This window comes from Anabas testudineus, chromosome 6 (assembly GCF_900324465.2).
Source record: "Anabas testudineus chromosome 6, fAnaTes1.2, whole genome shotgun sequence".
NCBI classification, from domain to species: Eukaryota; Metazoa; Chordata; class Actinopteri; order Anabantiformes; family Anabantidae; genus Anabas; species Anabas testudineus.
Window position 1 is genome coordinate 24,819,359 of NC_046615.1, and position 27,420 is coordinate 24,846,778.

A 27,420-nucleotide genomic window follows, 5' to 3' on the forward strand; every position below is an offset into this window, starting at 1 on the left:
CAGTAGAACACATAAAGTAGAACAGTAACAGACACAGTAGAACAGTAACAGATACAGTAGGACACATAAAGTAGAACAGTAACAGATACAGTAGGACACATAAAGTAGAACAGTAACAGATACAGTAGAACAGTAACGGATACAGTAGAACACATAAAGTAGAACAGTAACAGACACAGTAGAACCCTCCAGATCTTCTGCTTTTCCTTCTAGTTAGATATTTAAAATTTAAACTTCAGCTTCTGAGTGACTGTGTGTCATTTCCACATTCAAATGGTCTGAATAAAATCCTGCTTTTACCTAAATCTTGAGGAACAACAAGACTAAATACTGTAAATAACAGTAGAACAGTCATTTTCTTTACTACTTTTATTTCAACGTTACTGTCGGTTTAGATTTCTACATTTGTAAATAAACATTTGACGACTTGGCTAAAAACTAGAGAAGAAGCTAAAAGAAAACAACATGGTTTATTACACTAATGTGGATTTTCCACTCTGCTCCACTCTGCTTCCCCCTGCTCCCCTCAGCTCCCGGCCCTGTGCGGCAGCTTGTCGTCCGCTATGCTGATGAAACCACTCTGAGCGTCCTGTGGAGTCGACCAGTTGGCGAGTGGGACGGTTTCACCGTGCTCCTCAGACAGGCGAACCCCCCCACTGTGGCGGCTCAGAGGATCCTCCCCTGGGAGTCCAGAGAGTGCACCTTCAACATGCTTACCTCAGGGCGGCAGTACACAGTTACAGTGATGACCAACAGGGCCAACCTGAGCAGCTCTGCAGACGTGACGACATGGACGAGTGCGTCTGATTTGTTTTCACTGCTCATAAGTTAAAGAAGAAAAAGGTTCTGGTAGAATTCAGTCCAGAGGTTTAGGTTCTGTTCAAACCTAACAACAGGGCCGCACCACTGCACAGCACCAAAATGTCACTTTTAACTCATTTATTGTGTATTTTTTAAAGCAGAGCTGATGAAACCTGGCACATTCAAACCATAACAAAATTTCAAACCCAGATATTTGGGATGTTTCTGGGCTGCAGGAGATTTGGTTCCACAGTTCACCAAAGAGGGTTCTCAGCAAGAGAATCAGTCAGAGAATAATCAGATTTACTGGGATGAGAAACAAAACAAAGGTCTCTGGTTACTTTGACATTTTCTCTGGGTTGTAGGAATAGAGAATCGGAACTCGTCATGAAGGTCACAGCCCAGCTTCACACTGTGTCTGAAATTCCTCAGATCAAACAGTCTGTTCTAACCTGAGGCTCTGTTTGTCTTCTCAGCTCCAGCTCCGGTCGGCAGGCTGCAGGTTTCTAACGCCGGAACCACTGACAGCCTGCAGGTGCAGTGGGAACAAGCCCCCGGAGACCTGGACTCTTATCAGGTTCTACTGGTCCATGAAAGCAGTATCATAAAGAATGAGACCGTGGAGGCCGTCGCCAGCAGCATTGGCTTCAGCTCTCTGATACCCGGAGCCCTCTATCGGGTGGTGTTAACCACGCTCAGAGCCGGACACCCCTCCAGACAGATGGTGGCTGAGGGACGTACTGGTAAGACCCGAACCCAAACATGTTCTGTCAGAGGACTGAAAGCTGGAGTGCAAGCTGCAGATCTTAACAATGAATAATTTATAAGCGGCCAGAACTGACGTGTTCGGATTTCGTTCGGAGTTAGTTTTTAAATGTTGAGACAATAAGTCGTCCTGTGTGTGTGTGTGTGTGTGTGTGTGTGTGTGTGTGTGTGTGTGTGTGTGTGTGTGTGTGTGTGTGTGTGTTGAACTCACTACAGGATATTATTGAAAAGCAGGAATTTTCAGGAAGTGCTCATGACAACAACAATAAAACCCTGTCAAGGTCTGTCAGAGACATCCTGTCAGGATGAGGACACACAAACACGTTCCTGCTGCTGGAAAATGTCTGGAAGTTAGTTTCTGAGTCACTGAGAACTTTAAAAAGATCAGAATATATAATGTGTGGTGTGTAAGGGTTTGCCACTTTATTGGTTGTAATTTCTAAAAGAATGAAACAAGATTTCAGATGTCCTCCCCCTCCTCTCTGTGTCGCCCCTTAGCCCCAGCTGCAGTGGGTGAGGTGCGAGTCAGTAATAACGGTCGCATGGATTTCCTCAGTGTGTCATGGCGTCCATCCCCAGGTGAGGTCGACAGTTACCTGGTGAGCCTGAGGGACTGGAAAGAGACGGTTCACAGTCTGGCTGTTTCTAAATCCAGTCCTGAGTGTGTTTTTAACTCTCTGGTGTCGGGGCGCCTTTACAATATCTCCATCGCGTCACGCAGCGGCAGCTACCAGAACCACACCTTTGTCCAGGAGAGAACACGTAAGTCTGTCAGTGTTCAGTTTATGGTAAAAAAAAAAAACAAAAACAAAAAAAATAACAAAACCAGCCCCTGTCAGTGCCTTCATGTTAGATCTCAGGTTTTGACATCAACATTACTGCTGCTTTCGTGTTTATGCAGAGTCCTGCTGCTGTAGATCTTTCACATTGCACTAATTGTACTTAAGAAACTGTTTCATTAACTTAACATTTACAACAATTCCGCATGTTCTGTGAGGACAGTGTTCAGCACTGTAGCTTGTTGGTCTATCTAAACCATACACAGATGTGTCATTTACACATACATACAGTACATTTGTTTACTACTACAGGGACAGTTTGATAAATTGTGATCTGACTGAAGTAACTAGTAACTAAAGATGTGCATTAAAAAGTACCACGTTTCCCTCTTGAATGCAGTAGAGTAGAAGTACAAGTTGCTTTACCTTCAAATAATTAACTAATGTGTGGGTGGCATTAAAGTTGATAACTAAAGCATTAGTAAACAGCTGCATTAAAACCTGTTAGACCATGTCATGTGTATACGGATACTGGGCAGAATGGTTAATGAAACTCAACCAACGTATTGAGGTGTAATCTGTCCATTCTGACCACTTTTATTTGTCAGAGCCGTCGAAGGTCCAAAACCCGACAGCGACCCACGGAGCCCGAGACGACTACCTGAAGGTTTACTGGCATCATGCGGCAGGAGACTTTGACTTCTACCAGGTGTTCATCAAACACAACAACGTGTTCCTGCAGAACCAGACGGTCCTGAAGACTCAAAGCGAGTGTGTGTTTAATGGCCTGGTGCCCGGCAGACTCTACACCGTGCTAGTGAACACCCGCAGCGGGAAATATGAGAGCAGTACCTCTACCCATGGCAGGACCTGTGAGTCACCTCTAATACACCAGCATCTTATAGACAGACTTGCTTACTTGAAAACAGGAGAAAACTAAAAGCCATGTTACTGTAATCCTGGAAGATACGCCAAAGCACATTCTGGCTCAGTAGTAAAAGAGTTCTGGTACTTAGGTGAAACATACACAAAGGAGTGGTCAAACTGCCCGAATCTTACCTGATAATTCATTATCCAGACTAAATGAGTTGGACTTAATAATAATAATAATAATAATAATAATAATAATGAATACTTTATTGATCCCGTTGGGGAAATTGTGGTTGGACAGCTGCCAGACATATACATGTCAGCGCTACTACAGGGTTTTGGTGTCTTGTCCAAGGACACCTCAGCCAATAGCCAGAAGGAACCGGGAATCGAACCATGCTGCTTCTCAGTTCCCACGCACCATTGTTAAAAGAAGAGGTGACGTAGCACAGGGGTAAACATGACCCCTTCCTAACTTTTTATAAACATGTTGCAAGCTTTAAATCCAAAACGAACTGATGTTTCTGTCCCCACATTCTCTTTTTATTTACTTTTTACAAAGTGTCCCAACTACTTTCTTTAAAATGAATGAATGTACCTGGAACCCAGTCTTAGAAATTCCAGATTGTGATCAGTACCACAGTCTAACTTCACTTCCTATCCTCTGCTGCTCGTATAGTCCCAGCAGTGGTCCAGTCCCTGGTCCTGGCTGGGCAGGGGACGGAAGACCTGAGGGTGAGATGGTCAGCTGCTCCAGGAGATGTGGATCACTATGAGGTTCAGCTGCTGTTCAATGATATGAAGGTGTTTCCTCCAATCACTCTGGGCAGCGCTGTGGGGGAGTGTGTCCTGTCATCACTCACACCCGGACGCCTTTATAAGATCCTGGTTTCCACCTTCAGTGGCCCCAACCAGAGGGCCCAGTTTGTCGAGGGCCGCACAGGTCTGAAAATGGTTGCTATTCTCTAGATGTTAGTTTGAGCTCTTCTCAGGACGAAAAACACAATTACTTCAGAATCAGATTTTAACATATAGACAATATGATGCCAAAGAAATGAGTTTCTTCTAGAAAGCACTGTCAAATTTGCTGGAACAATAAATGTATTACTGTATAGTTCAAACCTACCAGAGAGCTACAGCTGGTGTGCTAGTGCTAAAATTGCTATAATTCAGTTAATCCACTGTTTCCAGTAACTGAGAAATCTATTTGATAATTGTACATGTTAGAAATTCTGTTCATCATCTGACATAAATAAACATAAACACATAAATAGACTTTTATATCAAACAATAGCAACACCGGCTAAACTAGTCCTGCAGAGAGTGTGTTTACAGCCTTTGACTTCAGTGGAGTTTACATTATTTCACGCTAAAAACAGATATAATAAGTCAGTCAACAACTGACAGCAACTGTTTCTGCTGTCTGCAGGTCAGTGTGGTGATTCCTGTGTTTATATGTTTAGGAACATCATTAAATCAGACATTAAACTGGCTTCCTTCACATCTGCAGCAGGTCAAATCCAAACTAAGTCTCTTCTCTTCAGTTCCCAGTAAAGTGAAGAACATCCACGTCAGTAATAGTGGAGATAGTACCAGCCTGAAGGTGAGTTGGACTCCAGGTCAAGGGGATGTGGACGGTTACTTGGTATTTCTGTACCGAGAGAACCGACAGCTGGACCTGAGATCCGTCCTCAAACACCAGAACGAGGTGATGTTCGGCTCGCTACAGCCGGGACAGATGTACAAAGTGACGGTTCAGTCTGTGAGCGGAGAGCTTGTCAACAACAACACCGCCTCCGGGCGCACAGGTCAGAATTTATACAGTACTTTATCTTGCAGTATTTATAGTATTACTATATTAACACCTCAGAATATGCAATTACACAGTACTAGAAATACAAACGTATAGGTCAGACTACACAGATAACTCTGCACAATACTTACATATAATACTGAAATGTGTCTGACCTGTGTAAAGCTGCTTTGTGACAATGTCAATTGTAAAAAGCGCTCTACAAATAAAATTGAATTGAATTGAATTGAATTGTTTGTGCTGTTCATAGTTCAGTTTTTCTAACTCTTTATTAAGGGGCGTTTATAATCCAACATCAGAACCACCTCTTAAAAATGTATCCTAGTACAACTCCACCACTGACTGTGACTTTGATAATTAACGCACAATAGAACTATCAACTGTCTGACAGTTTCAACTTAAAACCTGATAACTTAAAACTTTGTAAAAGTGGAACTCATGGCAGAGCTGCTGTATTGGATTGAACAGGTGTACCTAATAAAGTGGTCAGAGCATGTCTTTATGAACAGGTCAGAATAAGAATAGAACTGTGTACCTCCTCTGCTGCAGCTGAACATTGGGGAGAAAGTAATTAAATATTATAATTCTGTACTTAAGTTCAATTTTAAACTACTTTATTGGAGTATTTCCATTTCAGTTACTTCTACTTTACTACTACGTTTATGTGACAGCTGCAGTTAATTAAAAGAGGTGTGTTTGTTTAATAGTAAACCAAGTTTCTTTCATCTTGTGACATCCTGTATAAAACTTGTGGATAGCAGATATGATACCATTTGTTCTGAAGTAAATAGTTGTTGCCAGCAGGGTCAAGTTTTTATAGATTACATAAGAAAAAGTTTAGCGTAAACAATTAGAGTTGATAAATAGAATAATGTGATGATGGTGAGGTATATGGTTTTGTGTATATATATGAAAGCATAATACAAAACAGTATAGCATATGTATTATTAACATGCCAGTAAATGAGTATTAAGTATATGAGTGTGACAATACGTGTGTACCTGTATACAGTCCCCTCACAAGTCACAGGACTCCAGGTGGAAAACCTTCACAGCACCTGCAGCCTCCAGGTGAGCTGGCAGGAAGCTCTGGGCATAGCTGACAGGTACAACCTGCAAGTTCTGGACAACAGAGGCAGTCTGGTGACAAACTGCTCTCAACCAACTGGACAAACAAGCTACAGGTTTGACGGCCTCATCCCTGGAAAGAAGTACAGAGTCCTGGTCCAGACCATCAGCGGTGGGGTCCACAGCCTGGGGGTCAGTGCTGAGGCTCGAACACGTAAGACTTTTATACAACAGTGTCAGGACATAAATAAACACAGAGGTGATGAGCAGGGAGTGTTGTGAGTATTCTCTCATGAAAACGTTACTTTGTCATGAATAAAAATGGTTATATGATCATTTTAGAAAAAAGTCAGAATATGTTTATACTAAACCTCTCTTGTAATTTCTACAAAAATAAAAGTCTGTAAAAAATATGTTTTGGAAAAAAAAAAAATTGTCGATCAAAATAGTTGATCACAGGAGTTTTTCAGGACTTCCCTCCTCCGTCTTCCCATCAGGCCCTGCAGCCGTCACCGATCTGACAGTAAAAGCCAACAGCAGCACCAGCCTGTCTTTCTCTTGGTCTCCACCAGATGGAGACTTTGAGGTTTATGAGGTTTTCTTGTACAAAAGTGATGACTCTCTGAAAGAGAGCCAACACGTCCAGTCCAGCAGTCAGCAGTGCTCCTTCCAGGGCCTCAGACCTGGAGCTCCATATAAGCTAGTGGTTTTGACCCACAGCGGTGACCAGAGCAACCAGTCTTCCATCTGGGCCAGAACAGGTGAGTGAGGCATAGTGTTTCAGTAACTGTATTAGGAAGTGATCTGTTTGATTGCTGCAGGTTCTCAGTCATCCATTCTCAGTTTATCAGCGGCAGCTGGACTTGCTTTACGTTTTCCTATGGACTATATAGAAATGGTCTGCTCCTTCTTAAACTAAACCAAGACCAGTGTCCAACCTGGTGCAGGTGTGAATTGGTCCTGATCTTTCTGGGGATGGATGAAAGAGCACATAATAAATAAGTCTTTGGGGTGGTTGAGTCTGAACCTGAAGTGTGTTGGAGAATTTGAAATAGACCGGTATGCTGTGTTTTCTAAAAATCCTTGATTGAACTTGATGAGTAGTGAAATGTTTCAACCTAACAAAAAGGAAGTCCAGTTGCCACGACTTCCAGAGAACTTAAGTGATTTAAAAAAACATTTATGAAAGTAGTAGAAGTACAGACATAGAAGCCATGTAGCAGTTTTCTTTTCTTTTGGGGTGACAGATCATATTGTAAGTTCTCTGAATGTTTTCTTCTTTAGTCCCAGCGGCCGTGTCGTCTCTCAGGGCTCGAAGTGGAAACCAGTCTGATGCTCTGCAGGTGAACTGGGAACATGGTGGTGGGGATCTGAGTGGATACTTGGTGAACCTCTACAGCCCCGACGGCTCCCTGCAGGCTGAAAAGCAGCTGAGCCCAGAGGTCAAAGAGTTTATCTTCTCAGACCTGGTCCCAGGTCGACTGTACAGAGCCGAGGTTTGGAGTCTGAGCGGAGAGCTCGGCAAGAGAGCCAACACTCTGGGCCGGACCGGTGAGACAAAAACTACTACTACTACTGCTACTATCATTATGACTCTTAATCAGCTGCCTTTAATCATCAGTCGATCTAATATATTGATCCCACAACACATTTTAGAGAATCATTCAGGAAACAACTAGCTTCACTTTGTGGTTTTATTGATTTCTACACAAACTACTTACAAAACTAACATCAACTAAAAAACTGTCTATCACCATCAAGTTTGCTCTTTTTTTCTTTCTAACAATATGAACTTTTATTTGAAATGTGATCTCTCTTGCTAATTCCAGTCAGAACTCTGGCTGCAGCATTCTGGATTAACTGGAGGCTTTTTAATGAGTTATTGGGACAAACTATTAATAAGGAATTACAATAGTCCAGTCTGGAAGTAACAAATGCATGACTAGTTTTTCGGCATCACTTTGGGACAGGATGCTCCTAATTTTAATGTTTCTCAGGTGAAAAAAGGCAGTTCTAGAGATTTATTTGATGTATGAAGTGAAGGAGATATCCTGATCAAAGATAACTTCGAGATTTCTTACAGTATTACTTGAGGCCAGTACTAAGCCATCAAGGGTGAGAACGTGATTACATAGTGTCTCTGAGATTTTTAGGCCTCAACAGTATAACCTCTGTCTTGTCTGGATTTAGGAGAAGGAAATTGGAGGACATCCAGGTCTTTATGTCTTTTAGGCAGCTTGAAGTTTGACTAATTGATTAGTTTCTCCTGGTTTCATAGATAAATATAGCTGGGTATCATCTGCATAACAATGGAAATTTATAATGTATCCTAATAATATTGCCTAAAGGGGACATATATAAAGTGAAAAGAATCAGTCCAAGCACAGAACCCTGTGGAACTCCGTAGCTGACTTTGCTGTGCATCGAAGACTCATCATCAACATGTACAAACTGAAATCTATCTGATAGATACGATTTAAACCACTCTAGTGCTGTTCCTTTGATTCCAATGACATGTTCCAGTCTGTGTAATAAAATGTTGTGATCTATAGTGTCGAATGCAGCACTAAGATCTAACATGACGAGTATAGAGAGAAGACCATTGTCTGATGCTAATAGAAGATCATTAGTGACCTTTATCAGTGCTGTTTCTGTACTATGATTAGAAACTACCTTTTCCAGAATTTTAGAGATAAAGAGCAGATTGGATATTGGTCTATAATTCACTAAAACCCTTGAGTCCAGAGTAGCTTTTTGAGTAGGGGCTTGACTACAGCAACCTTAAAAGCCTGCGATACCTAGCGTGTTAGTAAAGATAGATTGACCTGATCTAATATGGAAATGTTGATCAAAGGTAAGACATCTTTGAGGAGTCTAGTCGGGATGGGATCTAAGAGACATGTTGATGGTTTAGAGGAATTAATTACTGAAATTATTTCTGAATGATCTATAGGGAAGAAGCAGTCTGAGTGTGGTCTTACAAATGAATCTAGAGCACTTTGATTAGATTTTGTTTAAACAACAGATACACCGGCCATTTCTATAGATTCACTAAAATAAACTGCATCATGAACCAATGAGCCACACCCCCACCTGGAGGTCTGCTGCCCCACACCCAGCAAACTCAGGCACTGTGTGATCAGCATCACATTTTTCCCATTTTGGCTCCCGTCAGGTGGTGAGTGGCGCTGAGATTAAGATCATGTCAGAAAAATACATACAAATAGTACAGTACAGTGTACAAGTACAAGTACAAAGTAGCAGAAAATGCAAATATTCGAAGTAAAGAACAAATACTTTGTACCTCAATACAATACTGAAGTAAATCAGTCCAGAGAAGAACAAGAAAAAACAGTGTTCGTGTAGAAATCTGAACAATTCTACATTAAAATGTTCGGACTGAAGTTTGGATCCTTAAACATCCAATTGTCTTTAGTTCAGTTGTTGGTGTAACGGGTGTAGAACTGACACAAACGATAGCCACGCTGATTGCTGTTTTCCTTTGCTTTATTCTCTCTGCAGAAGACAATAAAACAATTTGTCTTCTGGCCTGTCCTGTACATCTGACCCCCTCAGCAATACCTAACGGCAGTGTGAGGGAAAGGGGGTCTTTCTCTCATAACATGCAATTACAACATACATTACAGAGGCTCTACAAAATAGTCAGAGCTCTATATCTTGCTGCAATATATACTTTACATAGTATATTAATAATCAAGAGCAGCTGATTACAAGAAAACGTTTTTTTTCTCTTTACATTTTACAAACAACAATAACAAATATTAACAATTTCCTTCACATTTGTATATAAACCATGAAAATACACTCAGATAAACTAAACTACTGCATGTGGTTGGATGACGGGATATAAATAACAGACATGAAAACTAAATAGAAAGAAACATACCTCCAGAAGACAATAAAACAATTTGTCTTCTGGTCTGTGCTGGACATCTGACCCCTATATGTACAAAAATAAAGTTTTCAATGAGAAATTCAATGAAAACTCTACACAGCTACTTAACACACCACATGGCGGCCTGCTGCTATGCTAGTGGCGCTAAAGAGTAAAACAAAAACGGCTATAAAACTTAAACTAGTGGTCAAAACTCAACAAAAATGGCTCAATATCATTGTAACATTACAGCCAAAGTTATACAGTAAAAACAACATAATAAACAACTTATGCTATAAAGAAATTAGTATAATAGCGCCACCCGCGTTTCTACACACCACCTACCCTCAGCGATACCTAACGGCAGTGTGAGGGGAGGGGGACGAGACACGAAGACTCCGGAGGTACGGAACCTCTGGAGGAACATAAAAGGTGATGTGCGGTACTATAGATTCCCAAAATGGACAAACAAAGTGCAAATAAAAACTGCTCAATAAGATAAAATTCACAAATAAATAAAATTTTCATAATAATAAATAAAATTCACAACATAATTAAAAATAATAATTCTAAAATAAAGTGACTGTTCTACTCTGTGGGATGAATTTCCTTTGCTCTTCCTCCTCAGCTCCCAGACCTCCCACCTCCTTCTTGTTCAGGGGGGTCACCAACACTTCCCTTGAGATCACGTGGAGCGGCCCCATTGACTCTGACTACGATGACTTCGACCTGCAGTGGACCCCTCAGGACCAGCTCTCCATCATCAATCCGTACCACAGCCGGACCTCCGGCACCCGCATCCTGAGAGGCATGTTCCCTGGACGTCTCTACACCTTCAGCCTCCGCACTGCGAGTGGGACCATGGAGCCCGAGGCCATGCACACTTACAGTACCCCCATTCAAAAAAGCATCCGGACCAGTAGGTGGCAGGACTCACTCACTTCAGTTTAAAATACTAGTTGTAAGTCAGCTGCATGAAAGAAAAGTAGAGATCACATAGAAACTGAGCAAGGTTATGTTCAGTTGTAACGCGTGAGACCATTTGTAGTGTTTGTCCTGTTTAACTGTGCAGTTTGCTCTCAGTCAGTGATAGTAATGTTGCTTTTAGAAGGAATCAGGTTGCAGTCACTGATATCAGCCACAACTTTAACAGCAGCTGCTACATTAAATGAAAAACATTTCTTCACATTAATTATTCATCATGTGTGTTGAAAGCCAACATTTTCACATTGATCTGCATCGTTTTTCTCTTTATTAGCGTCTAAACTGCTCTTACTCCACATACACGTGTCTGTCAGCTTAGCTCATTTTGTCAAATCAAACACCTACAAAACCGTGACAATCCATAAAAGCTTAGAATCGATGTTCGTTGGCCCCAGCTGACTCTGAACAGGAGGACAGTCATGTTGTCCACAGTGATCTGGTAACAAGAAGTAAAAATCTAAAATAGCTCCTTGTCATTAGCGTGTTATAAACTCTGGACTGTTGGTTCAGTAGATGATGAATAATGTGTATATATGGTTAGTATTTGTTTCCCTCCCTTCTGTTTGAGTTGCTGGGACAACTTTGGTCTCAGTGTCTTATCCAGAGAGTCCTTAGACGTGTCCTGATTGTGGGTAAATATCAATGTCTTATTGCTGTCTCTCTGTAGAGCCAGAGCGAGTCCACAGCCTCCACTGCCGACCTCAGAGCTCCACATCGATCTCCTGCTCCTGGTCTGCTCCGGAGGCGGACTACGATTCCTACAACATTGAATGTCTCCTCCAGAGCTCCCAGATCCTGGTCTACTCCAGACGCACCGGCAGAGAGTCCACCACCTACATCATACCCCTGCTGGAGCCCCACAAACGTTACACTGTCTCTGTGAAAGTGATCTCGGACAGTACGACCAGCGAAGAGGCTTGGGACAGCGTGGTCACCATGATCGACCGTAAGGGAGGGTGGAGGGGAACATGTTCTGCTGAGTCAGGAGGTTTTATAAATTCAGTTGGTCGTATACAGAACTTCTTAAAATCTGCAGTTTCTAACATTTTGTTTGTCCAAATACTTTTAGGATCTAGAAATAAAGGTCCCTAAATGTTTCTGACCAAACACTGAAATTTGGATATAATTAATAGTTCTGTATACAGTTAGATTCGTATGGTCTTAAACACCTTAAAGAGCCTTGAGACGACTTTTGTTGTTATTTGATGTTTTTTTGAATGCTGGATCACTGTCCAGTTATCTATGGACTGACCTTACATCCTGATGTAACCCCCTCACCTCACCCCCATCAGGTCCTCCGGTGCCCCCCCTCAGTACCCGGGTCAGTGACAAGTCTGCTCTGGTCAACAAGTCCTCCATCTCCTTCAGGTTTAACTGCAGCTGGTTCAGTGATGTCAATGGAGCCGTCAAATTCTTCACCATAGTAGTGACGGAATCTGCAGGTACTTCATCAACTCTAATCTCATTGGTTAAATTCCTGCAGGTGGGGCTGCCCTGCACTGGTGCAGTTTTAGCAAATAACCACCCCTTACTTGCACATAGAAACATTTGTGGTTTGTCAATATGCGTTTTCTTTTTTTTTTTTTTTTGGACCTTGACCTTGACCTTGATACTGTTGCTCCTGTGAAAAAGAAGCTATTGAGTCAGAGGAAGTTAGCTCCATGGTACAATTCACAAATCTGTAGCTTAAAGCAGAAATCACTCAAGCTGGAAAGGAGGTGGCGTTCCACCAATTTAGATGAATATTGCCTAGCCTGGAAAAATAGTTTAATAATATATAAAAAAGCCCTCCGTAAAGCTAGAACTTCATATTACTCCTCATTAATAGAGGCAAATAAGAACAACCCCAGATTTCTTTTCAGCACTGTAGCCAGGCTGACAAAGAGTCATAGCTCGGTTGACCCTAGTATTCCCTCAACTCTCAGCAGCAATGACTTCATGAATTTCTTTACAAATAAAATCATAAATATTAGAGAAAAAATTGATCAGATCATCCCTGCATGTAGCATGGATTGTACAACAACTCTAGATCCACGCTCGTACCTAGACTGCTTCCTCCCCGTAGATCATTCTGAATTAATTTCAGTAATTAATTCCTCTAAACCATCAACATGTCTCTTAGATCCCATCCCGACTAGACTCCTCAAGGATGTCTTACCTTTGATCAGCACATCCATATTAGATCAGATCAATCTATCTTTACAAATAGGCTACGTACCACAGGCTTTTAAGGTTGCTGTAGTCAAGCCCCTACTCAAAAAGCCTACTCTGGACTCAGGGGTCTTAGCGAATTATAGACCAATATCCAATCTGCCCTTTATCTCTAAAATCCTTGAAAAGATAGTTTCTAAGCAATTGTACGACCACCTGCGTAGCAATAACTTGTATGAAGATTTCCAGTCAGGATTTAGAGTACATCATAGTACAGAAACAGCACTGGTAAAGGTTACTAATGATCTTCTATTAGCTTCAGACAGTGGTCTATACTCGTCATGTTAGATCTTAGTGCTGCATTCGACACTATAGATCACAACATTTTATTACACAGACTGGAACATGTCTTTGGAATCAAAGGAACAGCACTAGAGTGGTTTAAATCGTATCTATCGGATAGATTTCAGTTTGTTCATGTTAATGATGATTCTTCCATGCACAGTAAAGTTAGCTATGGAGTTCCACAGGGATCTGTGCTTGGACCGATTCTTTTCACTTTATATATGTCCCCTTTAGGCAATATTATTAGGAAACACTATAAATTTCCATTGTTATGCAGATGATACCCAGCTATATTTATCTATGAAACCAGGAGAAACTAATCAATTAGTCAAACTTCAAGCATGCTTAAAAGACATAAAGGCCTGGATGTCCTCCAATTTCCTTCTTCTAAATCCAGACAAGACAGAGGTTATACTGTTGAGGCCTAAAAATCTCAGAGACACTATGTCTAAACATATTCTCACCATTGATGACTTAGTACTGGCCTCAAGTAATACTGTAGGAAATCTCTGAGTTATCTTTGATCAGGATATCTCCTTCACTTCATACATCAAAGATATCTCTAGAACTGCCTTTTTTCGCCTGAGAAACTGTTAAAATTAGGAGCATCCTGTCCCAAAGTGATGCTGAAAAACTAGTCCATGCATTTGTTACTTCCAGACTGGACTATTGTAATTCATTATTAATAGTTTGTCCCAATAACTAATTAAAGAGCCTCCAGTTAATCCAAAATGCTGCAGCCAGAGTTCTGACTGGAATTAGCAAGAGAGATCATATTTCTCCAAAGTTAGCTTCTCTCCATTCGCCCCCCCTTTAAAATCCAGAATTGAATTTAAAATTCTTCTCCTCACTTATAAATCACTTAATAATCAGACTCCATCTTATCTTAAAGAACTCATAGTTCCTTATCTTCCAAGCAGAACTCTCCGTTCTCAGACTGCAGGTTTACTTGTGGTTCCTAGAGTTTCCAAATGTAGAATGGGAGGCAGAGCCTTTAGCTACCAAGCCCCTCTCCTGTGGAACCAGCTCCCAGTTCAGGTTCTGGAGGCAGACACCCTCTTCACATTTAAGACTAGACTTAAAACTTTCCTTTTTTATAAAGCTTATAGTTAGAGATGGATCAGGTGACTCTGAACCATCTCTTAGTTATGCTGATATAGCTTAATCTGCTGGGGGACCTCTACTGATAAACTGAGCTCCTCTCCTCTCTCCTTTCTCCTGTATCAATGCAAATGCACCATTGCATGTCATTAACTTTGTGTCTTTTCTCTCCTGTAGTTGTGTTTCCTCCTCTCTGTCTCCCTGTCTCTGTACTTTTCTGCAGGTATCCTCGGCCTGGAGCTGTACATCTCCAGAATCCAGTTCATCTGCCCAATGTTCTTGATGCTTGTTGTTGTCTTTATTGCCTGCTGTTCTTTTCTCTCTTCTCTTTCGACTCACCCCAACCGGTCGAGGCAGATGGCCGCCCACTATAAGCCTGGTTCTGCTGGAGGTTTCTTCCTCTAAAGGAAGTTTTTCCTCTCCACTGTTGCCTAAAGCTTGCTCAAATGGGATTGTTGGGTTTTCTCTATAATTTATTGTATAAATATTTTCTGTAAGGTCTTAATCCTTACACTGTAAAGTGCCTTGAGATAACTTCTGTTGTAAATTGGCGCTATACAAATAAAACTGAATTGAATTGAATTGAAAGCTACGTCTGAGTTAATTTTTAGTAAATGTTTTTATCTATTATTACTTTTGTCAGTCTGATTGTTCCTCATGAATTAATTTAAACATGGTTTGACACCTTTGTCATTGTGATTATGAAACCTTATAAATATTTGCAGGTGTGGACGATGTGCAGCCGGACCAGCAGCACCCTCTGCCCTCCTACCTGGACTATAAATCCAACAGCTCCATCAAATCCTACCAGACCAGTTACTTCCACAGTCACTGTGGCCTAGGTCCCGACAGCAGCTCCACCAGCTTTGAGATAAGTGTGGGAACGGGGATGGACTTACTGGGGGGACCATGTGAGCACAGAGACAGAGACCTGGTTCCAGACAACAGCAGAAACCTGGACCAGTTCTGTGATGGTCCACTGAAATCTAAAACTGCCTACAGGTACTGAAGAAACCCCTATACTGGAAATCACGTCTTATCTGCTTTTCTCAAATTCATTATTCATGTGAACTGTTATCTGAACTGCCTTGCTGTTCTCAGTGTTCCTGAAAACCTAAGAGACTGTTTACGTAAGAAACATTAGATAAAAAAACAACAACCTAACTTTAGTTTGGATCGGCGTAATAAATGCTTTATTTTGTGTCCTTTACATTGATTCCCGAATGTCATAAGTTGATTATTCCGGTCTCCACTTTGCTGCAGGAAATGGTCTCAGATCAGAAACATGTTGTTTCGTGCTTCTGTCCTTCAGGCTCAGCATTCGAGCTTTTACTCAGCTCTTTGATGAAGAAATAAAAGACTTTGGTGTCTCGCCTCCTCTGTTCACCGACACATACCTGTCGCTGCCCGTGGTCACCGAGCCAGGTGAGGAGCAGGGAACAGATCTGGAACAGCTCGGTCAGCGTGTTGGACCATATCAGACATGTCAAAGTAACAGAGTACTACAAAGTATAAAGTAAATCATTTTTTCTGCTGCAGAGCCTCTGAGTGGCATCATCGAAGGTGTCAGTGCTGGAACGTTCCTCATCGTCATGTTGGTTGGGGTCACCGCTCTGCTCGTCTGCCGCCACAAGGCTCGGCAAGTGTAAGTAATCGTAACTAAACCTGGTTTAAAGCGGTGAGTGGGCAAGTGTGTACCTGGTGCAGCAGGGTGTTGCTGGGACATCAGATTCACCAGGTTACACTGTGTGTTCCAGTGTTGAGGAGGGCCCGACAGTCAGGATGAGTGTGAGGAGAGAAAGACCTGGACCAGGAGTTCACCTGGGGGGACGAGGGTAAGACAAGTATAACTGTAATACTCATAATACTGCAGTACTGTTACTCCTCTACTGCTACAGTAATAATAGCACTCAGAATACTGCAGTATTACTGACAGTAATACCACTACTATTACTGTACTGCATCAGAAATACTAGCACTAACCTTGAGAGTATAATATGAACTTTCTTCTACTTCTACTACCAGTACTTTATTACTTATATGTCGTAATACTAATACTGAATATACTGAGACTACAACTTTAACACAATCTGGAAGTTGAGTCTTGGGAACTGGACTTCATGCTGCTCTTTCATCTATCCCAGAAAGATCAGGACCAGTTCACACCTGCACCAGGCTGGACACACTTAACGACCCATTTTATGTGATAGAGGGGTCGGCAGAGGTGTGACTATTACATCCTTCACATCCTCCCCTTCCATTGTGTCACCTAACGAGCCTATTGAGTCCAGGGGTGGAGTGAAACCAAACCTGGAGGATAAATTCATGTCTCTAACCAACTATCTTCAGACTGAAGAAGCGACTGAGTAGCAAAACATTTCAACCTAACAAAAGGAAGTCCAGTTGCCATGGCTCAACTTCCAGATAACTTCACCTGGACGACTGAGAATCTTCACCAACAACCTTAACAGAAGTGATATTACTGCACCACTACTTCTAATACTGATTGACTGAGTTATACTGATACTTATACTCTATACCAAACTGCACTACTACAAGTTCTAATGCTGATACTTACACATAGTAGTACTGTGCTTGCTAGTACTTCACTTGCACTGAGACTAAACGTTCATCCCAAGGTAGGTTCAGTACTCAGTTCTCAGTATTATTTAACTGCACTGAATCAATACTGATGTTAGAAGCCACCTTAGCTCTGTGAGGCCGTACAAAACCTTTAGTGATACTCTGCTGCTACTGAAAAACGTTGGTTATTATTCTTCTGACAGTAATTTTTTGGTGTCTCATCTTTCCTCAGCAATCGTCGCATTTCAAGGTGAGAAATCAAACGTCTCCTCCGATCATAGAAATAAACGTTTGTTGTTCTTGTACTTATCGTTTTGTGTTTTTTGTGTTTTTCTACTTCAGTCCCATCAAGATCCCAAACTTTGAAACTCACTACAACAAACTTCAGGCCGACTCCAACTACCTGCTGTCGTCAGAATACGAGGTCACGTTTATTTGCTGAGATGTTCTGATTAGACTCTGGTCGCATCAGGTCCTGGTCTGCAGCGACTGTGGGAAAAGTTTCATTCATAAAAAATGAGCAGACGCAAACTAAGGTGACAGAGTCGGAGGTTGTGTTAGAGGAGACACGAGAGGCAGCCAGATATTACACTAAACAACTCTGAGCCACGATGACAGTGTGGTGAACAGAACATTACTTTAGCTTCACGCTTGTTAGAAATACACAGATTGAATCCTGATTCAGGTCTGCTCACGATAGTAGGTCTGAAAATAAGATGTCGCTAAACATGCTGTTTAAGAACTGGGTTTCGTTTTGTGTTTCTGAACTGGACCACAGGCAGGTTTGAGTTTTGTTTGACCCCCTGCTGGTAAAGGACATGACCTTTGGGCCCTGTTAAACCACAGTGTTGGTTTCTTCCCATCAGGACCTGAAGGAGGTTGGACGGAATCAGCCTCTGGACTCGGCTTTGCTGCCGGAGAACCGTGGGAAGAACCGATACAACAACATCCTGCCCTGTGGGTGAAGCACTGAACGTCCACATACATGAACATGTCCGAGTGTTTCTGTGTCTGAGTCTCTGTTTCTGTGTTCAGACGACTCGACGAGGGTGAAGCTCTCCTATGTAGATGATGATCTCTGCTCCGACTACATCAACGCCAGCTACATCCCTGTAAGACATCACGTCAGAAAAACAACAACATTTGAAAGAATGGGGCGAATCATGGCTGAGACGTTTAAGCGTCCATACAGGTGTCACACACGTCTGAATAAACATGTTCTACAGTGTGAGGGCCGAGGTTCCCTCGTCAGGTTCTCGTCCTCATGGAGCTGTTCATTTCGACTAAGGACCCACAGCTGATGTGCTGTCCAGACACCTGCGGTCACGTGTGTAATATGCTACCTGATATCTCTGAACACGTATGTTTTAACTGAATGTTGCCTCCATGTTTTCAGGGAAATAACTTCCGCCGCGAGTACATTGCTACTCAGGGTCCTCTGCCAGGAACGAAAGATGATTTCTGGAAAATGGTCTGGGAGCAGAACGTCCACAACATCGTGATGGTCACTCAGTGTGTGGAGAAAGGGCGGGTGGGTGGAGCCGTCTGTTTTTACCTACGTTGTGGTGTCACGTGACAGGTTCACATATAATCTGCATTTACACTCTGGATGTTAGCGGGTCGGTAACATTCAGACTTTACAGGTGGTTAAGTGTTGTTCCATCAGGTGTTGATCTGTCGTTCCTCCAGGTGAAGTGTGATCACTACTGGCCCTTTGATCAGGATCCACTGTACTACGGAGACCTGATCGTCCAGATGTTGTCAGAGTCTGTTCTACCTGAGTGGACCATACGAGAGTTCAACATCTGCAGTGTATGTTTAGCAAATATTACTTCATTTAATGTGTCTGTGAAGTATTTTATATTTGCATCCATCTTTCTCTGTATCTTTGAATCACTGAATGTGTCTTTGTGTCCCTGTGTCTTTGAATCTTCTCATCTCTAAATATCTGAAGCCCTGAGTGGGTGTTTTTTTTCTGTGTGTCAGGAGGAGCAGCTCAACTTCACCCGTCTGGTTCGTCAGTTTCATTACACGGTGTGGCCTGATCACGGCGTTCCAGAGACAACTCAGTCCCTCATCCAGTTTGTCAGAACAGTCAGGGACTACATAAACAGGACTCCTGGATCTGGACCAACTGTGGTCCACTGCAGGTACACACAGAGATACACGCTGTACTTATGTGGTGATTTTGTGTTATTAATAAACACAAATACTGCTGCTACTACTGTTATTACTACTATTGCTGATAGCACTACTACTACTACTACTACTACTACTACTACCACCTTTGGTTGGAGTTAGTTATGACTTTACAGTATTGAATCGTTACAGAAACACAGTTGTTTAAAAACTGTGAGGACAGAACGACAAGGAGGCGAGTTAAATTCAAGTGTGTGTGTGTGTGTGTGTGTGTGTGTCTATGTGTGTGTCTGTGTGTGTGTGTGACTGTGTGTATGTGTGTGTGTGTCTATGTGTGTGTGACTGTGTGTCTCTATGTGTGTGTGACTGTGTGTGTGTCTCTGTGTGACTATGTGTGTCTGTGTGTGTGTCTCTGTGTGACTGTGTGTGTGTGTGTGTCTCTGTGTGTCTCTGTGTGACTGTGTGTGACTGTGTGTGTGTGTTTCAGTGCTGGTGTCGGTCGAACAGGGACCTTCATCGTTCTGGACAGAGTGCTGCAGCAGCTGGACACCAAGGACACTGTGGACATCTACGGCTCGGTCTTTGACCTGAGACTTCACCGATCACACATGGTGCAGACTGAGGTAGGACTGAGCTCACAGAGCAAGGCATCATGGGAGCTCCTGTAACAGGGCTGTGTGTGTGCAGTGACACAGGATCTAAATTAAAGTGATGAAATTAGGTTGGTTGCAGGTTGTGGAACCAGTTTACATGCTTTCCAGGAAAGACCCCAGACCAAGAGGGTGTATTCTGGACAACTGCTGTGATAAAGATGGGTTCAGAATCTTAGAGCAGCTGAAACCTGGAACGTCTAAAGATTTAGAAACGGGAAGTTGTGAGATGTATACTGATGAAGAATATTGAATATTTCAGGTTCTGAACTGATGAATTTAGTCCGAAACCAAGCAGAATGTGAGTCGCATCATGGCTGAACCAAAGGTTTGCGTTCTCTAACAGGATCTGTGCAAACTGGATCAGTTTCAGTTCAGGATCAGACACCAGAAGATCACACCACAGACAGACAATCATGAGTAAAGAACCTGTCGTCAGTGAAAGCCTGTTTGGTCGTCTTGGCGGAACCAGGAGCAGACTCAGATTTGAACTTGATATCTGCTGTTTTAGCTTTTTCTTTTAAGACAGGTGCTGCAGCTCCTTTGTGCTCACGCTGTGACATACTGTGTTTTCAGTGTCAGTACTCGTTTCTACATCAGTGTGTCCGAGACGTTCTGAGAGCTCGGAAGCTTCGCTGTGAGCAGGAGAACCTACTCTACCCCATCTACGAGAATGTGAACTACCACACTCAGAGAGGTCAGTGAAGTGTCCGTAGTTTGTTTGACTCCTCTGAACAGAAAAAAATGATAATTGCATGTTTTGATCCTCTTTCCACAGAGATGCTGTGCAGCAGACGCTAGAGATTAGAGACACGACAGCAAATCTATTTTTCTATTTTTACAAACAGATATTTCACAAGTTTATGATTATTTATGTAACTGTGCATCATCTATTTATTCCTCTTTAAATGTCTGCACACGTTTGTTCTTGTCACAGCAACAGATAATTCACCTGAAGGACGATTATTGAACAGGGACCAGAACCCCAGATTCCGAGATTGTGTATGCAGAGATCCTTGTGTGAAAGTCAGAGGCAGGGTAGACCTGATCAGGTCTGAACCAAAAAACAGGAGCTTCACTGCAGGAGGCTCAAGTTTACTTTCACATAAAACTTGATAAAAAAATGACGAAAAAGGTTTTGTTTAATAAAACGGTTTCAGGAGTTTTTGAGTTTTTGTTTTTACTGGACAAAAGCTTCTGAAAATGCAGCGTTAGAAAGGACTGATGATGTCACCGATGACTTTATGATACTACAGTAAAGTGAGCAAAGCCCCCTCTCCTCCTCTTGTATCAGATGCTTTTATCCAAGGTGACTTACTGTACAAGTGAAGAGGAGAGGAACCTTAGGAAGTTTAGGAAGAACTCTGGAAGTTGAGGCATGCATCACCCCCTACCCTGAGCTCCTGGTTCACAATAACTATTTGAATATGATAGAAATATGAATAAAATAAAATCAACTCATCTGTTGCTGACGACTTGAATCAACTTGTACAACGTGTTTTTAAATTGTGTTGTTTTATCACAGCTGTGTGTATTTGTACCACACTCTGTGTACTTCAAACTGTAAGAAGTATTAATACTGTATGTGACAACAGTTCATTAAACTACAGAGAGGATGTAGAAACATCTGATTTCTCTGATTATTGATCTTGTATTGATCCAATACTGACCACTGATACATACACATGACTGAGCCAAACCTACTGCAACACCAAGTACTCAGTCAGAAGAGTACTGCAGTAAAAGTACTAAAAACTGAAAGTCATCAACATTAGTTAATTGTTTATCCAGGATTACTACAGTCTTAAAAGTACATGTTGATGTTGTTCAGATTACTGTGTATTTCCAAGTACCCCCCCCCCCCCCCCCCATGTCTCTCCCAGTCCGGTCGGACCGCGCATGCGCCGTGCCGCGGGGCTTTAGCACATTGGAAGTGTCGGAAGTTTAGCAGCAGTGATTTAGCCCGACAGGCTAACATCACAGACCCTGTCCCACCGCAAAAAACTTGGTTTTCAGCGACTAAAAAGTGCGTTTGGGCGGAACTTCGCACCCCGCAGTGGACCACGGAGGTTTATCGATGGATTTAAGCCGTTTTCCACTGTTTGATGAGCACAAGCAGGAGCGTTAGAGAGCTTTGAAAGAAGTTGTGATTGTTTTTTTGGCGCTCTAGCAGCGCAGAGGAAAGATGGAGGCTCTGCGGGTGTAGCAGCGGGCTAACGCTAGCTGGCTCCTCCGTCTGCTGGCCAGCGACGTCCGGGGACAAATCCGAGCTACTTTACCGCTGTGGGGAAAAGTTTGGATGTTCTGATTCCACAAACCAAAGGAACCTGGTAAGTATGACTCCGTGAAATGAGCGGTGTGTTCGGGCTTGTTGAAGGCTAGCGGGCGGAGTGTGCTAAGCCTCGAAGCTAATTAGCTGAAATCAGAGTTAGCTTTTTGAAGTCAGGTTAGCTCCGAGCTAACTAGCTGCCATTACACAAAGTTGGTCTCACTCAGTGATGAGGTCACGTTAACTCTCACTAACTTCTGGATAACTGGTGTAACTGGTGCTCGGTGTGTGTGGTTAGTTAGTGGGTTAGTTAGTGGGTGAGAGTCGGAGCTGGTAAACACTCAGACAACTCGATAACTTAGATTAAAGTCAGTCCAAACACTTTATCACAAACTGTTTAAACTTTAGTCAAACTAGTGACTAAATGTACTTTAAGTTACACAGTAAGTGCGTGTATTGTATCGTGGGTATTAAATTAGTGAATAATGTGACATCAGCAATTCTAACGACCATTCAAGTTACCGTGCCCCCCCCCGAATGAGAAACTCAGGTGAAAACAGGTGAAGCTCGAAAACACAGGTGAGAAGGAAGGAACATTTAGATCCAGCATAAAAGAAAAGATGATGAGCTGATGAATGTCCGTTTGAGCTGAAACAGATGTTTTTAGGTCTTAACCACTGATCAATGTAAATTAAACGTGTGAACAACGAAAAAAATCCCTTGCTTTACCTCTGTAAAAGTACTAATACACTGTGAATACTCCTTTAATACTCCTAGTAAAGTCCTGCACTGAAAGTCTTAAGTAAAACGATGTATAGAGTATAATGAGCCCAATGTACTTAAAGTACTCATTATGCACTGAGTACCTCCAGTCAGTGTGAGATTATTCACGTTACTACTGTATTGATGTTTTAGTATTTTACAACTTTTTGTGTTAGTTACTATGCGCACGTACGTGGTTAGTGATTCTTTATTTCTGTAAAAGTACCAATGTGAAAATCCTCCATTATAAGAAAAAGTACAATGTATGAAACATCTGTATAGTTAGAAAAACTGACTATTGTATTATAGTTTTATTATAATACATATTATATATATCAATTATAGTAATAGATTACTTTTATGAAGGATGGATTATCTGTGACTGGTGTCACTAAAAACTCAGGAAACATTGGGTCAACAGCGAAGCCTTCGCTGTCAGGTCAGTTCAGTCCAAACTTTAAAAATATAACAAAACAAACACAAAACAGCAAATTCTTCTATTAGAGAAACTGAAGCTAGGAGGAATTACTGCAGTGATTCATTTTCTTTACAGCTTTACTGGTGTTTACTTTGGGATTTCCAACAAAGACCCGTCTCATGACGCATCTACAAATGTCTGAAAAGGAACTAAAGCCTCAGATACTTCTCTGGATTGTAACAGAGTATAAGTACAAAATGGCAGCTTTGTGATTGAAAAAGCAGCAGTGAAATGTCTTTTCCTTTTAAAGCATAAATGAGAAAGGTGCATAGTGTTAATCTTTTCTAAAATGCGAAAATTTATGTTATAAAGGGACCCATTTATCTCAAAGTATATATCTTTTTTTTTTTTTTTTGATGAATTCTGAAAAATGACACGTCATGGCCACGTAAAGGACGAGGAGAAACCACAAATGTTAAATGTCAGAAGCTGAAGCTCAGCGTCTGTTTCAGTGTAAATCTGGACATTGAAACACGTAAACTTGTCCTTTAATATATTTGTGTGTGTGCAGAGCTGCTGTTCATGTTTGCAGATCTACTAAAGCATGAGTGTCCCTCAGGCTCTGAGGATGGGATCAGGGCTACTGGAGGCAGGATCTAGGTGAGTTCAACTCCACAGAGACCCGGAGAATTTTGGTTGTCATGTGCTGGCCTTGATGTGTGTTTTTCTTGTTTCTTAGACATCACATGGTGCTCTGAAGAAGCCATGGGTAGCTGTTTAAGCTGTCCAGAGAAAGAGTCAATTCCAGATAATCATCAAAGTAAATTCAAGGTGAGTTCATGCCTCGGCCTGTTGGAAGCTCCAAATGAGTCGGAGCCCACACCCTGGATTATTCACTAATCACTGTGGTTGGAGTCTCTCAAACTGCTGATTTCTCAATTTCTACAACTGCTGCTGTTTCTGTCAGAGCTTCAGCTTGACAGGAATTTCACTTTTCTGTCTGAGACTCGGTTGCTTCAAGTTTTACTTAACAGCGACATAGTGAAACTGACTGAACCGATAGTCGATTGGTTTTATAGAGTCCGGGTGGAGCTGCAGTCGGTGTAATCGGGTCACATCCCACGCAGGATTAAGTCATTAAATGTTATTATGCAGTTATAGAAACGTGAAACAGGTCTGACAGAGGACGACCGAATGGTTTTCACTGACTGACTTCTCACACTGTGAATGATGGTTTTATATCAAATAGAAAGTGTAAATCTTCATGGAAGGGCAATGATTTTTAGTTATTCCAATAGTTATTAATTTAATGACTGTAGTTTTGGATTTTAAAAAGAGCCATTGTTTTAACTTATTTGCAGATAAATTCTGTAATAAAGAGTTCGGTGTGTGTTTTCACTGTGTCAGGCTGGTTAAGTTTTATTTTATTTATTTTTTTCTCTCCCCCAATAGTTCCCAGCCAGGCTTAGGGTTAGCATTTTAGCTTAAAATGTCCATCCCTAATAATTAGTCAGTTATAATCAGAATCTTTTACCGGCTTTTTAAAACTGTCAGTTGTAAATTAGTAATATAATTGTTTATTGTATCACACGCTGAATGTGAAAGGTGTCACTGCACCTTTTTCTAAAACAAAAAAAACTTTTCTGCATATATTCTTTGTCTGATGATATTTAATCAGGTTTCAATGTTAGTTGGAGTAGCTGGAGAGAGAATGGGTGTTCTGCTCCACCCCTGCCCACAGTATCGTTACTCAGTATTTAATATGGAGGTAACTTGTAGCTGTAGTTTGTATGTCTGAATTACTGTTGTCTTTTCTCACAGAAACGAATCAGTGTTTCAGTTTTTATTGATTAGCGTTGTGGACGTGGTCTTGTTATGTAACACGTTATTACATCAAACTGAAGTTTAGAGTTACATGATTAATCCCCTTAATCCTCTCCTCTTAGAACATTTAGACAAACCTTTTTTTTTTTTTATAAATATGCAATTTGTCACAATCGCTGATGTTATGTAGAACAAAGGAGAACAAATAAATAATGTCCTCGTTCAAGATTCGGGGGGAAAAAAACAGGAAACGAGGAACTAGACCAGAATTACAGAGAAAACTATAAAGCACATGTACATGTTTGTGTACGTAAAGTTAACACGACTGTACACTAGAAAACAAGAGTTTATATATTTATACATCGATTCTTCCTGTTGATAAAGATACGATTGTCAGATTTAGTGATTATTAAATTATAAAGTTTGTTAGTCAGAATTTATGATTTATAATTGTCCTCCAGGTGATCAACGTGGACGACGATGGGAACGAGCTGGGCTCAGGTGTGATGGAGCTGACAGACTCCGAGCTCGTCCTCCACACCCATCGCCGTGACGACGTCAGGTGGCCTTACCTCTGCCTGCGGCGCTATGGCTATGACTCCAACCTGTTCTCATTTGAGAGCGGCCGCCGCTGTCAGACGGGGCAAGGTAGGTGTTAAAGGCATGAGAGACAGCAAGAGTGTTTCAGTCCTCTGAAGACACTTCTGCTGCACAAGGACTCACCTGTTCATTCACCTGTTCTATTCTGGGAGACGATGACACAATTCTGATGTCATCAGGGTGTTGTTTTTGTGCTGATGGATCATGTCTGTCAGTGACATGGATCAAAAACTGCTGAGCTGCTAAGCTTCCACACATGCTCAGACTGAACTGAAATATGATCCACATGTAAACATGAACAACAGGAACAGATCAGGTTCCTCAGCAGCTGCTGGTTATCATATTTTCCAGCTTCTCCATAAACAACCACGCTGATGTCAGGGGTTAGATATGTTAGCGTATGTAACACGGTCAGACATGAAGTCCCCTCTTGTCAGAAGAGACAATGGACATCATGTACGTCTGAGACTGTTTCAGTTTAGTTCCACAGTTACCAGCTGATGTGGTTACTAATGACTTCAACGTGTAGTTTGAGTCAGATTAATCAATACTGACAATAACTGTTTCCGTGGTGATTAATATCAAACCGGCAGCAGATTGTCTAAACTGCTTCGGTATGTTCCTCTCCATTCTAGTAGGGAGCGCTGTGGACCAGTGTACAACAGCACACAGGAGGCTGCTGTAGCAGAAGAAGTCAGTTAAAACAAAACTATTGTTTTTATGACGAGAACTAATGATTTTTCTGTTTCCAGGTATTTTTGCCTTCAAATGTTCTCGAGCTGAAGAGATTTTCAACATGCTGCAGGAGGTGATGCACAGTCACAGCATCAGCGTGGTGGAGGAGGCTGTGCTGGAGCCCAACCACCAGGCTGCACACACTCCTGCAGGTGAACACACACACACTCACACAAGGGCCTGAACTTCAGTGCAGGGATTTTGCGTAATTTTAAAATTACTCCAAATCTGTTATAATGCAGAAAAATCCTGCACAAATATATTTTTAAATAATGAGAACACACTCTGCGCTCTCTGTCATCTCTAACCCTAACCCAAGACGACGAGCCTCCTCTACTGCTGCACCGTCTCTCAGTAGGCATCAGTCCGGTTTCAGTGATACAAACATGCGACAACGCATGCAAAATAGACTGCTTGCTAAAACGTTAATGGACATCAACTGAGGTTGTAGTTGCCCAAAAAACTTTGAGCTAGCTGTGTCTTGGTGAATACCACCTGCAACCTCATGCTCATGATTAAGACTAAATGATAATGAACTAAAAACACTAAAAAAACACCTGTTTAGCACTTTGAACACTTAGAGAACTTTTGTTCAGAATGTTCTCCTGTTTGAATATTTGCCAGCAGAGGATGCAGCTGTTACATTAATGAGCAGTAATTAACACTAAAATAGAAAAGAGCTTTAATGTGAAGACTGTGGAGGAGCACGCTGACTAACAGGTAAAGAAAACACCTGGAGGATTCAACCCCCCCATCCTTTGTGTTTCTGTACCCCCAGCTCTGGGTTACTCTGTGCCCACGGTGCCAAACGGTGTGACCAGGATTCCCTCTGTCGGCGAAGCTCCATCTCACCCCTCCACCCGTCACCC

At 41.9% G+C, this 27,420-nt stretch overlaps 2 protein-coding genes across 5 annotated transcripts in view; both read left to right on the forward strand.

The window, feature by feature from the left end:
- The window catches only part of LOC113165184 (receptor-type tyrosine-protein phosphatase beta-like), a 47,026-nt gene extending 25,311 nt beyond the window's left edge, over positions 1-21,715 (forward strand). Inside the window, exons 9-34 of one of the 3 annotated variants that reach the window (XM_026364538.1) lie at positions 531-797; positions 1,278-1,544; positions 2,065-2,328; positions 2,954-3,217; positions 3,895-4,158; positions 4,760-5,023; positions 6,040-6,309; positions 6,593-6,856; positions 7,380-7,646; positions 10,619-10,909; positions 11,642-11,920; positions 12,267-12,416; positions 15,297-15,573; positions 15,884-15,996; positions 16,111-16,216; positions 16,329-16,406; positions 17,387-17,404; positions 17,497-17,578; positions 18,021-18,111; positions 18,190-18,266; positions 18,551-18,685; positions 18,844-18,966; positions 19,141-19,304; positions 19,781-19,916; positions 20,520-20,640; positions 20,722-21,715. In XM_026364538.1, coding sequence (XP_026220323.1) covers positions 531-797; positions 1,278-1,544; positions 2,065-2,328; positions 2,954-3,217; positions 3,895-4,158; positions 4,760-5,023; positions 6,040-6,309; positions 6,593-6,856; positions 7,380-7,646; positions 10,619-10,909; positions 11,642-11,920; positions 12,267-12,416; positions 15,297-15,573; positions 15,884-15,996; positions 16,111-16,216; positions 16,329-16,406; positions 17,387-17,404; positions 17,497-17,578; positions 18,021-18,111; positions 18,190-18,266; positions 18,551-18,685; positions 18,844-18,966; positions 19,141-19,304; positions 19,781-19,916; positions 20,520-20,640; positions 20,722-20,744 — 4,655 coding nt within the window. In that variant the 3' untranslated portion in view covers positions 20,745-21,715. Of the gene's footprint in view, positions 1-530; positions 798-1,277; positions 1,545-2,064; positions 2,329-2,953; positions 3,218-3,894; positions 4,159-4,759; positions 5,024-6,039; positions 6,310-6,592; positions 6,857-7,379; positions 7,647-10,618; positions 10,910-11,641; positions 11,921-12,266; positions 12,417-15,296; positions 15,574-15,883; positions 15,997-16,110; positions 16,217-16,328; positions 16,407-17,357; positions 17,405-17,496; positions 17,579-18,020; positions 18,112-18,189; positions 18,267-18,550; positions 18,686-18,843; positions 18,967-19,140; positions 19,305-19,780; positions 19,917-20,519; positions 20,641-20,721 lie in introns of those variants that run through there. The other 2 variants (XM_026364539.1, XR_003299102.1) reach the window with 2 other exon arrangements.
- A 152-nt stretch (positions 21,716-21,867) lies between these two features.
- Positions 21,868-27,420, forward strand: part of LOC113166260 (fibroblast growth factor receptor substrate 2) — a 9,872-nt gene continuing 4,319 nt past the window's right edge. The window contains exons 1-6 of one of the 2 annotated variants that reach the window (XM_026366303.1): positions 21,868-22,273; positions 23,964-24,052; positions 24,132-24,223; positions 25,678-25,864; positions 26,569-26,703; positions 27,330-27,420. The exon at positions 27,330-27,420 is cut by the window's right edge and continues 73 nt beyond it. In XM_026366303.1, coding sequence (XP_026222088.1) covers positions 24,158-24,223; positions 25,678-25,864; positions 26,569-26,703; positions 27,330-27,420 — 479 coding nt within the window. In that variant the 5' untranslated portion in view covers positions 21,868-22,273; positions 23,964-24,052; positions 24,132-24,157. Of the gene's footprint in view, positions 24,053-24,131; positions 24,224-25,677; positions 25,865-26,568; positions 26,704-27,329 lie in introns of both variants that reach the window. The other variant, XM_026366304.1, reaches the window with a different exon arrangement.